Consider the following 14,180-nt stretch of genomic DNA (forward strand, 5'->3'; position numbering starts at 1 on the left):
ATGCCTAACCCAGGAAATAACATGGCCAATCCAAATATTCTGAACAAATTTATGTTAAGTCTTTCAGATCCTAAATGTAAGTACCTTCAGAGGATCAGAAGTGAATTGCCTATCTAGGAAAGATACTGCTGAATACATTAAAAGTTGTTCAGCAAATTCTATAGAACAATAACAACCAAAAGATATATATAAATCAATTTAGATAACAAATACTAACTAATATAAATAAAGCAGAAAACTTTTCAAAGTCTTGTTTTCATTTTGCACATAGGGAACATTACTTCCAGAGACCACTGGGTAGTTAATTGCTCATGATAGAATGAATCATCCTCCTCACTGGAAACCAGCACTATGCTTTCTTAATTGTGCTTTATAATGTATGTGCTCAGAGGAAGAGAATGTTATTTCATCAACACAAAAGATTCTCCTCCAATGTTATCCAAGCTTCAAAAAGGTCAGAATTTTGTGCTTGGTATCATAACAACTATTCCTCCAAAATAATCCAGTCTGCAATGAACACAGAAATATGCAACTGGGGGTGCCTGACTGGCTTAGTCGGAAGTGTGTGTGACTCTTGACCTTAGGATCACCAGTTCGAGCCCCACTTTAGATGCAGAGATCACTTAAGATAAATAATTTTAAAAATATATGCAACTGAATTAAGGAAACCTAATCAAAAGGAAAATTTTTTAATCATACAAATAACATAGAAGCAGTAAAAAGTATATTATTCCATTCATATCTCCTTAACAAGAATCTTCTCCTTCCCCCTGAGAAACAAACCTTAAATGTGGGAGACAAATAATTCTTCAAGAACCAGAATTTCACAGGAGTCTTAGTATTCTTCAGTACTGATAGCATCATTATACTGTCAAACAAAAGCAAATGTAATAATAACCTTTCAATGCTTTTTAATGTCAACAAAATCAAGTAGAGTTAATCATGAAACCATTAAGTGTTCTCCATGGCAGAGCAGACTGATGGCAAAGAGAGACCTTTACTAATGGAAAATGGAAAACTGCAGCTATTATAAGGTTATCAATGGATGGAAAAGAAAGAGTATTTCTCACCCATAAAAATATATCTGATAAAGACAAATGTTTTAATCATGTTACATTCTTTAAATATACTTGCTTCATGAACTGCTGTCTTAATTATGGTACAAATAAGTAACAAAGTTTGTGGTAAACTCACTACAGGACTCTGAAAAGAAAACCTGTAAGGTCACAGCAGCTCTGTGTGGCTGCATGCCCCCCACAGCCTCTATTAGAGACCCCGCCAGGAAAGAGAACAGGGAGAGGACGGGGGTGGCAAATGGCAGCAGCTCTGTGTGGCTGGGCAAATGGCAACAGCGTCATGATTTCCTACTTTGAAAACAGACAAAAACAAACTGAGTCAAGGAACTTAATTAAATTATTACTAACACTTGACATAACTATTTTAGGTCAGTTATTTCTTGGAAATAGGAGGGCTGAATCTGATTAACATGATAGTTTAATTCTTTTCCATAGTAGATTTGTCACAGAAAGTTAAAAGTAAAGTGAACCCTAGCATTAGGAAACTCCCTCAAGTAAAGGAGCATATTCACAGCCAAGCCTTCCCCTGGCCACCACTGCATCAACCAGCCCAAGGCTGTGACTTCCCTGTGGCTCTAGCTGGGTGACCTCAGGCCTCCCTTTACCCTCTGAATAGGTCTATAAAACAAAGGTGTTCTGCATCTTTGGAGGCCCTATTCTACTTCTACTCTCTGTGTTAACCTCCTAATTTCTGGCTTAAGCAATGCTTGGGGGCCAATTATTTATAATGTGTGCATAGTGGTATTAAACGTTTATAGTCTTGTAATATCCACAAAGATGCATTTATGATACAGCCAGACTTTATGAGACTACCAGATCAAAACAATACAATGATATATTCACAATCTTCAGAGTGCTTCAGATACACAGAAACGTTAACAGACAGAATCCCATAAAACATTCTCTAAATAAGAATATTGTGACAAACTCATTGGTATATACTGAAATAATCAACATGACTAACCGAAGAAATCTCTCATAGAGATGACCAGATGCCACAGAGAAAATATTAATTATGTCATCTTTATCTTGTTTCACTTCCTCAGTCTTCTGTCCTCCTGTAAAGCCCCTATAATAATAAAGGTAAAAACAAGAACACTTGAAATGCTAGTACAGAAACATAGCCCTTTAAGAGAAGAGCTACAGAGATGGTGTTTTCCATTCCAGTTCCTTCCCTGGGGGGGTGGGGGTGCAGGAGGAGCCAGTGAAGCATCTGCTGGCACCCGGAGAGGGCATAAGGCAACGAAGCCACCACAGGGTAAAGAGATGGATGCTGCCTGCAGGCTACCACGTAGCTTCAGGGACAGACTGAACACAGGCGATTCCACAGAATGTGATCTGCTCAATGGAAGGACAGGCACAACGCAACGAGAGGCAGGAGGAAGTAACTTCCCCACAAGGGGACATTAGCCTCCTTCACTTTGTCAGTGGAAAACACACATCTACTCTAAAGAGAAGCAGAAGATTTGGTGGCAGAGTGTAGACGCTGAAAGGCCCAGATGGGATTCTTTTTTTTTTTTTTAATAATAAATTTTTTTTTTTATTGGTGTTCAATTTACCAACATACAGAATAACACCCAGTGCTCATCCCATCAAGTGCCCCCCCCAGTGCCCGTCACCCGTTCACCCCCACCCCCCGCCCTCCTCCCCTTCCACCACCCCTGGTTCGTTTCCCAGAGCTAGGAGTCTTTATGTTGTCTCCCTTTCTGATATTTCCCACACATTTCTTCTCAGATGGGATCTTATACTCAAAAGAAGGGAGGGATGGTGTCATATCTCAGTCTTTCCTTAAAAAATCTTACTTTATCTTACTTCATTAAATGATGCCAATTTACCATTTGAAGGAGTCCCAAAATCCAGATTCATTCTCAATAGTTCCATCACTCAGCAAGTCTTCATTCACCATGTCTGCCTTTTTCTGAACCTGCAACCATATGCGAGGAGTGCCATCAACAACAGGGAATGAATTCTCCCACAAGCAGACAACCCACCTGGAGTACAGATGAATTCAACAGAACCATCTTCAACATATCATACCAAAGCCTCAGGTGACGAGACAGCAACCTCTTTTAATTTGTTTTTACTCTGAAAAATGGTCACAGAACCTCAAATTCTACTGTGTAGGAAACAGAATCTGAGCAAAATTAGAAGCCTCATTCACCAAGCTGACAGCTGGCTGCAGAGGAAGAGTGCAGTTGGCATTAGCATGGTCAGGAAGAAGTCACTTCATGTCACAAACAAATCCTGTTTTCAGGATTTACCAGGATAAAGACAGGTTCAATCTTCTCACCAGCAGAGACCAGTTTTCTGCTCCACCGTGTATGGTCTGCCTTACATTTTACTGTGTATAATGATTATTTATTCCATAATACCTTTTACTTGAATTTAAGGCACTAAGAACTTCAAAATTCTAAGTGAAAAGAAATGAAAGAGGGCTACCACTTATTACTGTCATTGAAATTTTCTTCTCAATTTTTTGAGAACAGTCATGAACAATAATGTGAACTATGGCTATGTAAGCAAAATCATATCTAGGAAAACACTTTATGTAAAATGAGACTGATATTTCTCACTGAGATTTCCCAAAAGGTGCCATCTCTCAGTTGAAGAAAGCCACAAATGTATATTTACAAAAGACATTTTACATTTATTTTTTTTTATTTTTATTTTTTTTAAAAGATTTATTTATTTATTCATTCAGAGAGAGCAAAGAGAGAGGCAGAGACACAGGCAGAGGGAGAAGCAGGCTCCATGCAGGGAGCCCGATGTGGGACTCGATCCTGGGTCTCCAGGATCACACCCCGGGCTGCAGGCGGCGCTAAACCGCTGCGTCACCGGGGCTGCCCAAGACATTTTACATTTAAAGAAGTATTCTGGAGCACCTGGGTGGCTCAGCTGGCTAAGTGTCTGACTCTTGATTTTGGCTCAGATCATGATCTCAGGATTGTGAGATTGAGCCTCACATTGGTCTCCACACTGGGCATGGGGCCTACTTAGGATTCTCTCTCTCTCTCTCCCTCTCCCCATCCCCACCACCCTACCCTGCATATGCTCTCTCTCAGGGGGAAAAAAAAAAAAAAAAGGGCATTCCTATAAACACTATAAAACTCCAAAGGTGAATTAAAGTTTTAAGCTGGATTTTTCCCCCATCAGCTTTACTGGCATAAAATTGACAAACAATATTATATAAATTGAAGGTGTACAATGTGATGATTTGATATGCATATATATTGTAAAACGATGACCATGGTGATAGCATTATCAGTTAACACATCCATCTATTTCTAGGTAAGAGCTATTGAATGCCAGAATATCGCCACCTTTACCCACTATAAAAGAGTGGCTGCCTTAGCATTACCAAACTCACCTTCACTTTAATAATTTTGCTCTTGAAGTTGTTGAGGACAACAACAACTTCATCAGCATCAGGAGGAGAATCTGTGCCATCATGGCTTAGAAAGAAAAGAAAGGGAAAGAGTAAGACAGACATTACAAATTACAATTCTCAAAATGCAGTAAGTGGTCTGACATCAATCTGCCATATTTGTCCATCATCTTTATCATAAAGGAGTTTTCCAGAACAAATTATTTCCTCACAACCTGTAGGAAGCCCCTTCAAGCTACACAGAAGCACTTTGTCAGAATCTCTATCCTTCAAACATTGAGCATTCTAATCAGTCACAACCCAAACCTCCTTCTTGAGTCTCCTCTTTAAATTACCTTTCACAGAGTGAAAAGCTGCCAGTGCTGGCAAGCTCATGATGAGCACTTAATCAAGGCCTATATTCACAAAGTCTGAGCCAAGCTCAGTACCAGCAATAAAGGAGTGCCCAGGGGCATGAGCCACTCTTAACCATCACTAGAAACATATTACTCTACTCCTTCATGGACAAATAAAGCATGACTCTACTTCAGAGTTCTGTACAGGCATCTATCTACTCTATCCTTTTGCCTAGAGGCACACAACCAGCCAACTGTAGGCCCTGTACTCAATCTGGTGCCCATGTTCTGGAGAAAGAACTATAATAAGCTCTATTTGCAGGCAGAGCTTCGGCAGAGGAAGAAATATTTATAATTAAAAACAAGATATCCCCAATCAACTGCAATGCCTAAAATTTCCAAGCACCAATTTTCAAGGTGTTAAGTGCAGAAAGCCACAACAAAATATGAACTCACTGTATTCATTCACTGTAATCCAGCAGAGAGCAGAGTTCTCAGGCAAGGTAAGTTTCTAATGGGGGAACATGAAATACTCCTAATGGGGGAACATTAAATACTCCAGAGTCTGAGAATATCCAAGATAAAGAGAGCCCTAGACAGTAGGAAGAAAGGAGGACTCCCCACTGCTAGGGAAGGCAAAGAGTAGCCAGGAAAACAAAGGGACAAAGTTTAGAAGAAGAACAAGTAAAACTTCTAACGATGGGATTAAATTCTACAAAACAATATTTGGAAAACATTATTTGGAAGAAAACCTGGTATTTACAATGAATCTGTTATTATAATACAGGTTCAAAAATCCACACTGCTCTAAAGATCCTATAGAAGTAAGATGACACAAGAGAATATTTTAAATACACTGTAATGGGAATCACTTCCTAAAAATAGACATGAACTCTCTTCACATAGCTTAAAATTAAATTGTGTTAAGCAGAATTTAGATTATACCTTTTAAAAGGCAGTATAATTTTTTTAAACTAATAGGCAGTCAGAGCAAATCTCAAGGCAAAAACCCTTAACCAACGAAATGCTCTGACATACTTCCATACTCCCACAGCCTGGGAAAGCCAGGGCCAGTACTACAGATTTCATGGCCAAAGCTTATACTTATTGTGTATCTGCAATTCACCCAGGGTCCAGAAATACACTGTCTAGGTAGAAAAATCTGTTATTCATTTTTTCTTTCCTTTCTTGAAATGACTCGATTTTTCATCTGCCTATGGTTTTCATTGCAGTGAGAAAATGATCTGATTCAAAGATGCTATTAGCACAAAGGAAAGACTAAAGAGTGAAATTTGACTATACTTCCTAGTATTTAACACCAGTTATTGCCCTATCATACCCTGACAGTTCTTCTATACTCAATTTTCTAGAATAGCACTGTTTCATCATACATAAATTAAATCCTTATTCCCTAGCTGTCAGTGTAGTACTCAATTCAAGCTGATTCTTTACAAAGTGTTCTGGAAAAACAGCACTTACATCACTTAATCCTACCTGTAGATTCTATAAATATCTTCAGAACGACCCTTCCTTAGTCTGAGAATCCAAGCACCCGGGTTGGCTTTTAACTGAAAGTAGCCCTACAGCAAGAAGAAAGACAAATTTTAGTTCTCTTTGAAATATCAAAATACTGTTTTCGAGGGATAGTTATAATTTCGGTGCAATTCTTTAAAAAAACAACACACAAACAAACAAAACCCTACACATTAGAAACACTAGCAAAATACAGGCCAGTGAAGCCAAGAAGGGGGTTCTTGATCTGTGAGTGAAGGATCAATGTGTCATGTGTGAATAAGCTACAAACCTTCAAAGCCAAGAAAAACACTGTCAGCTCATAAGCAATTTATTTGCAGGGGCCAGTTTACTTAGAAAAGAATATTAAGAATATTCTAGCATTTTTTTTAGGCTGACATGTAATTCTGACCTACAAGCTCATAAGCAATTTATTTGCAGGGGCCACTTTACTTAGAAAAGAATATTAAGAATATTCTAGCATTTTTTTTTAGGCTGACATGTAATTCTGACCTACAAGGTTAACTTATAATTTTTATATTGACCAAATTCAGTCGAACATGGATTTTAATCTCCCTCATGTTCACATTACAAACTCCTTCATCATAAATCGTAGTGTCCAAATTAATATGACTCAATACCACCACGTGATGTACTGCTTATTTACCAGATTGGCCATAACAATGGTATCCACAATGACTGGGTTGGCTGAAGTTCCTAATGTAAACTGCAGTCCTCGTGGGGGCTGGCCTGTGGTGATGTCGTAGCAGTGACCTTCTAGTAAGAGGTACTCCAGCTCATACTCAGCAGCCACCACACTATCCACCTGCAACAGCAGAATTAAATCACTTGAAAATTACTCACCAATAAAAAAACCCAAACTGTTATGGGCACATGGGTAGCTCAGTGGTTGAGCATCTGCCTTTGGCTCAGGTCATGATCCCAGGGTCCTGGGATTGAGTCTCGCATTGGGCTCCCACAGGGAGCCTGCTTCTCCCTCTGCCTCTCTCTCATGTGTCTCTCATGAATAAATAAATAAAATCTTAAAAAGAAACAAACTGTTGAGACATGTAATAACATGGGATTTCAAACACATTGTGCAAAGTGAACAAAGCCAGACATAAAAGACTATATGCTGTATGGCCATATTTCTAAGAAATTTAAGGAAAAGCAAAACTATAGTGACAGAAAGGGGAGGGGAATGCCTGTAAAGGGGCACAAGAGAACTTTCTGGGGTGATGGAAATGCTCTGTATCTTGATTATGCTGGTGGTTAACAACCATATACAATTCTCAAAACTCAGATGGGTTGGGAAAAGAATCAGGAAAAAAAGAATACAATAAGGAGGTTCTGTACAGATGAAAAGATCACATTATCATCTAGGAAGTAGTATGGGGAAAAGTACGTAAAATACACTGTCAAAAGAACAAATAGATCTAAAAGCTAAAGAATAAGGAAGATAACAATGAGAACAGCAGAGAAAACTGTAAATTCATCTTGGCCTACAGGATATAGCTGAAAATACTAATGCTGTTCTAAATGCAAATATCTAAAATGTATCATAGCTCCATGACATAAAACCATTCATATTCTACATCAATTGCCTAAATTATTACTGATTCCTTGCAGAAAATACAATATAATTGCAAGGTCTTGGGGCAGCTTGGCTTTTGTTAATTAAAGGGTTTTTATCCCAGGCTAGTTCACGCTTGGCTCTGTAATTCTACCTAATGCTAATAATGCACCATTTGGAGCTTAATGTGTTACTGCAACACTAAATTCCAAAAGCATAATAATGAAAGCTAAGGGGTAAACCTCCACAAGCTCACCAAGTCCCATGCTCTGTTTTCAGCAGATACAGAGAAAGCCCAGGAAATAGCAGCAAAAACTCTAAGGATATGGAAGAGAGCTGCTCTGCATCTGTTCTGTGCCTTCTTGCACTGCTCTTTAGTGCTTTCTGTGGCCATTGTACAATCTCCTCGCCAAAAGTTGGTTCTTCAAGGGCAAAGACTGTATTTCCCATTTGTTACAAATATGGTAGACAGGTTTGAGGTGGGAAATAAGGCAAGTGTGTACACACACTCTCCCCTCACTTATTAGCACCTGTGGGATTCTTCTTTACCCTAATGAAAAGAAGGCTGAGGAGTCCTTTAATAACTATCTTCAAGTTCCTGATCTCCCAATTCCTAAGAAGAGGAGCCAGGAAACAGGCTTCAACTCTAGGAAGAGATCTTTAGGACAGACACAGAGACAGTTATCTTAAAAGGAAGAAGGCTCTGAGATGCCATTAGCTCCTTGTAAGTAAAGACCATGTGTTTTAATTCTTTTGTTAATACACTCTGAGCCAGGTACAGAGAGTGAGGGCTGTAAAGAGACATCAGTGAAACTACACTTGTGAACTCTCGATCTTTGAAAGTGGACTGAGGGAAAGGACCACTTACCTTAGACACTCAAAATAGTTATATGAACATAAATGAAATAAAGAACAGAAAAACAGAGAAAAAAAGATCAATGAAGCCAAAAGCTGGTTCTTCAAAAATATCAACAAACTGACAAACTTTTAATTGGAGTGACCACAAAAAAAAAGAGAGAAGAGCCAACTCACTGAAATCAGCAAGGGAAAAAGACACATCACTATTAAGCTTAAATTTAAAAGACTGTAGAAAAATGCTATAACTACAGACCAATTATAATCTAGATAAAATGGATAAATTCCTGAGACACAAACTCCAGAAACTGACTTGAGATAGAAAATCTAAACAAATCCATAATAAAGGAATTAATTGGTAATTTAAAATTTTCCCAAATAGGTAAGAAAATTAAATAAAAGATATTTGGTTTGAAGAAATAAAACTACCTCTATCTGCAGATGACATGATCTTTTATAAGCTTGTATACTAAGACCTATAAAACATTTCTGAAAGAAATTAAAGACTCAAATAAATGGAAAGGCATCCCATGTTCATGGGTCAGAACACTTAATGTTAAGATGGCAATATTCTTCAAACTGATCTAGGGATTTAATGTAATCTCTAACAAAATCTCAGCAGCCTTTCCTACAGCTATTAATAAGCTGATTCCAAAATACAAAGAAACCAAAATAGCCAAAACTATCCCAAAAAAATAAGAATAAAATTGGAAAACTCACCAGTTTCAAAACTCACAACAAAGCTACAGTAAGACAAGTGTGGTCTAAGGACAGACACAGATCAAGAGAATAGATCTAGGGATCCCTGGGTGGCGCAGCGGTTTGGCGCCTGCCTTTGGCCCAGGGCGCGATCCTGGAGACCTGGGATAGAATCTCACATCGGGCTCCCAGTGCATGGAGCCTGCTTCTCCCTCTGCCTGTGTCTCTGCCTCTCTCTCTCTCTGTGACTATCATAAATAAATAAAAACTAAAAAAAAAAAAATTAAAAAAAAGAGAATAGATCTGAGAGTCTAGAATTAAATTCATGTAGGTTTAACAGATCTTTGACAAAGGTAGTACCAAGATCATTCAATGGGGAAAGAATAGTATTTTCAACAAATAGTACTGTGACAAACGGATATTCACATGCAAAGAAAGGTGTAATAATACCTCATACCAAATACAAAAAACTCAAAATGAATAAAAGACCTAATTGGAAGAGTTTAAAACTTTGAAAGTCTTCTAGGAGTAAATCTTCGTGACCTATGATTAAACACTGATTTCTCAGGTATACAACCAAAAGCACAGGTAACAACAAAAAAAAAACAGGGACACCTGGTTGGCTCAGCGACTGAGCATCTGCCTTTGGGTCAGGGCATGATCCCGGAGTCCCGGGATTGAGTACCATATCATGCTTCCTGCATGGAGTCTACTTCTCCCTCTGCCTATGTCTCTGCCTTTCTTTCTCGCTCTCTCTCTCTCTCTCATAAATAAATAAATAAATAAATAAAATCTTAAAAACAAAACAGCTTTCATCAAGATTAGAAACATTTGTGCTTCAAAGAACATTATCTAGAAAGTAAAAGACAGCTAACAGAATGAAAGAAATTATTTAAAAAAAGAGAAATTATTTACCAATCGTGTATTTGATAAGGGATTTGCATCCAGAATATACAAAGAACTCTTACAATTCCACAATAAAAAGACAAGGAAAAATTTTAAAATAGGCAAAGGAACTGAACAGACATTTCTCCCCCAAAGAGAATATACAGCCAATAAACACTTGAAAAAAATGCTCAACATCATAGGCAGGAATGGGAAAATGGTGCACTCACCCTGGAAAAGTTTGGCAGGCCCTCAATTAATTAAACAAAGAATTACTGTATGATCCACCAATTCCAAGAGAAATAAAAGCACATCTACAAAAACTTGGACATGAATATTCACAGCAGCATTATTTATAATAGGCAAAAAGTAGAAACAACCCAAATGTCTATCAATGAATGGATAAACAGAATGTGATATATCTATACAATAAAATATTACCTGGCAATAAAAAAGAATTAAATACTAATACATGCTACAACATAGACAAACCTTAAAACTAATAATTTAGGTGAAAGAAGCCAGTCACAAAAATATATGATTCTCTTTAGATCAAATGTTAGAACAGGCAAATCCACAGAGGCAGAATGTAGAATAGTGGTTGCCAGGGGTCATGGGGAATGACTGCTAATGGGTATGGTTTCTAAGTAGTGGTAATGGCTGAACAATTTTGTGAATATACTAAAACTACTGAATTGTATACTTTAAAAGAGTGAATTTTATGGTATGTGAAATAGATCTCAATGAAGCTATTATTTTTTAATAATACAATTATAAGTGATAACAGACATCTCTGTTCAGTCAGAAACTACCACCACTCCATCTTAAACAGTTTTACAACACAAGATTACATACGTAGGAGCAATGACATTCTTACCTCTTCTAAATAAATATTATCAAGATCATACGGTGTTCTGACAGACTCCACCATCCAACTCTCCGGTGTGTTCAAATTCAGGGTGAAAAGAGGAGACTGTGGCATATCCAAAAATTTTGCTATTGGACCCTTAGCAAAGCTATTGTCTGGAGTGAAAGAAATCTCTGGTTCTAAGACATATCTGTAAAAGCTGAAATTAAAAAAAAAAAAAAAAAAAAGTGAGTCTTTTTAGTACTCCCATAGTCTTTAAGTTCACAGGCATTCACACAGGTAACTAGCTAGTTTAAAATAAAACAAACTAGATTTGCAAGGGTATCCTCCCAGACTGGGAAAAGTGTATCCAATACCATCTCTTGACCTAATTATGCCTCCTGTGGCTGTTGCAGATGCAAGAGCAGGAGGAACAGAATTGAGAGGAGAGGTCATTCTTTCTGATACTGGTAAGGGTGGCTGTTGTTTGGAGTCACAAGATTTCCTGAACACATGCCTCCCATCAGTAAGAGAAACTTATTTTTCTCTTAAACACAAAGTCCTAAATGGTTCTCAGGTGAGCCCTGAAAACACTACATGCAGTAGTTTAAACATTTCTCCTACTCAAGGACAATGGTGGAGGTTGAGAATGGTTTAGTCACTTTCAAACGGTGTTTGAGTTCACTTAGAATCTAACTTCTAAAACATGGCACATACAGGGGCGCCTGGGAGGCTCAGTTGGTAAGCATCTGCCTTCGGTTCAGGTCGTGACCCCAGGGTCCTGGGGTAGAGCCCTGCTCAGCAGGGAGTCTATCTCTCTCCCTCTCTCCCTCTGAACTCGCCTCCTGGCTTGTGCTCTCTCTTTTTCTTTCAAGTAAATAAATAAAAATTAAAAAAAAAAAAAACAAACAAACCCACAAACAAAGCACATTTGCACATCAGGAATTTCCCACAGACCCAGCAGATGGCTACCCTATTACTATTAACATCTTTTTATATAACTTTCTCCATAAATGACCATTCCAAGGTTCAGACAACATAGAGCTAAGCCTGCTCTCCTTCTCAAGATACATGCAAATGAGTTTCCTCTGACAAATATACTCCAACTTGAAATAACTGCTCCACTTTTAAGATAAAAAGGAACAGACAAGTTTCTTTCTGTACCACAGCACATTTTTTTAACTAGGTAAATTTAATAGCTACATTGATCCAAATACTCTAAAATTAAAGAACTATGTAATTCCAAGGGAGGGAGGGAGAGAGGCAGGCAGGCTCAAGTAACCTGAGTTAATGCCACTTAAATGCTTCCATGCCCACACTAAGTTCTTAGAACTGTGAATGAGAGCAGAAATTGAGCAAAACTGAACATACAGTTAACAATCTTTTCAAACATGAAGTCCACCTATAAACCCATTTGAACTTTAACATTTAATATCACCTTTCAGATACCACATTTTCAATTGATTTTCTTAAACAGTTTGTTTTACCTTTTTAAAGGCATGTCAGAAAGTTTAGATTGGCAGTTCATAAACACTCTTAGATTCATGTTGATCAGCTGGGTTAAAACCTAAAAGAGTAAGCCAGGGACAAAACATAAAATTTTCCTACATAGAAAGTGACTGATATTTGAGGCAAAATATTTATATATTCTCTTCAGAAACATCCACTCTGACACTAAGTTAACACCTCTTAATATCTCAAGAAACACAGAAAGGTAATAAAAGCCATAAAATCTGTACTGGAGAAATTTCTGAAAATCACAACTCTGGCACACAATCTAAATCACAAACACTTATCACTTGGCAAAAGCATGGCAAATGGGCTACTGCAAATCACTGCTCCCCCTCATGTAATGAAGCAACTGATGGATAATGGGAGAGCTGTCTATACAAGGAAAATTTTAAAGGTTCATCAGTATGGTCTATATACTATAGTAGGAAAAAACCTTATATACACACACCCACCAAAAGGTTAGTTGATTATATGTCAATTAAATGTCACCTCAAAAAAGAAATACAACTCAAAAAAAAAGATGTTGAGGCAACTGTCTTTTTGGCAGAGTTCTTAGATTTTCTTAAAATTGTAATATACAAATCTACAAGACATGCTAATCTAAAAAATGCTAGTTTTTAAAAAGGAAAATGATAAAGTAAAATTATTTTACCCTTTTTAACTCTTATTCATTATAAATCAAAATATGGCAAAAATCAATTTAATTATTTTTTTTTAAGATTTTACTTATTTATTCATGAGAGACACAGAGAGAGAGAAGGGCAGAGACACAGGCAGAGGGAGAAGCAGGCTCCACGCAGGGAGCCCGACCTGGGACCCGATCCTGGGTCTCCAGGATCAGGCCTTAGGCTGAAGGCGGCGCTAAACCGCTGAGCCACCCGGGCTGCCCCAAATCAATTTAATTAAAAGACATCTTGCTCTAGGGACGCCTGAGTGGCTCAGAGGTTGAGCCTTTGGCTCAGGGCATGATCCCGGGTCTGGGGATCGAGTCCCACATCTGGTTCCCCCCGGGGAGCCTACTTCTCCCTCTATGTCTCTGCCTTTCTCTGTCTCTCATGAATAGATAAATAAAATCTTAAAAAAAAAAAAAGAGAGAGAGAGAGAGAGAGAGAGAGACCTTGCTCTAAATAGGACATTTTTAAAAAATTACATGAGGAAACCAACCAAACTTGTGCCAACTTTCAAGGTTATAAGGCTGTTTGCAGAGCCATTATCAATCTTTATGAAGACATTTGTGCTTTGCCAAGATGCCCTGTAACATTTTCCAATGCTCTCTGAAGATAACCAGGGGAACAATGACACTCAGAGAGTCACAGGGCCTGGGACCAAGAAATGTGAACTGCCATTTAGGGTATGCCTACCAAGAGCAATGGGGCAAGTCTCTGTGCTTCTCTGGTGACAGGGTCAATGACAACCACGACATCAAAATACGTCTCTCCTTCCTTTGGCCTCATTTTAATTGCACTACAGAGATCAAAAAGACAAAACATTAATCTATTGG

The 14,180-nt window shown here is 38.1% G+C and overlaps 1 protein-coding gene across 3 annotated transcripts in view; it reads right to left on the reverse strand.

The window, feature by feature from the left end:
- UGGT1 (UDP-glucose glycoprotein glucosyltransferase 1) overlaps positions 1-14,180 on the reverse strand; it is a 123,180-nt gene that overhangs the window by 16,838 nt on the left and 92,162 nt on the right. For all 3 annotated transcript variants that reach the window (XR_004807140.2, XM_035702386.1, XM_025436005.2), the window contains 9 exons: positions 14,041-14,143; positions 12,655-12,734; positions 11,198-11,387; positions 6,976-7,134; positions 6,291-6,376; positions 4,444-4,528; positions 2,912-3,000; positions 2,041-2,145; positions 784-868 (listed from right to left, as the gene is read on the reverse strand). Coding sequence is in view for 2 of the 3 variants with exons in the window: in XM_035702386.1 (XP_035558279.1) it covers positions 784-868; positions 2,041-2,145; positions 2,912-3,000; positions 4,444-4,528; positions 6,291-6,376; positions 6,976-7,134; positions 11,198-11,387; positions 12,655-12,734; positions 14,041-14,143 (982 nt within the window). In the remaining variant the exon portion in view is untranslated. The remainder of the gene's footprint in view (positions 1-783; positions 869-2,040; positions 2,146-2,911; positions 3,001-4,443; positions 4,529-6,290; positions 6,377-6,975; positions 7,135-11,197; positions 11,388-12,654; positions 12,735-14,040; positions 14,144-14,180) is intronic.

The sequence above is a fragment of the Canis lupus genome, chromosome 19 (assembly GCF_003254725.2).
Source record: "Canis lupus dingo isolate Sandy chromosome 19, ASM325472v2, whole genome shotgun sequence".
Lineage (NCBI taxonomy): Eukaryota > Metazoa > Chordata > Mammalia > Carnivora > Canidae > Canis > Canis lupus.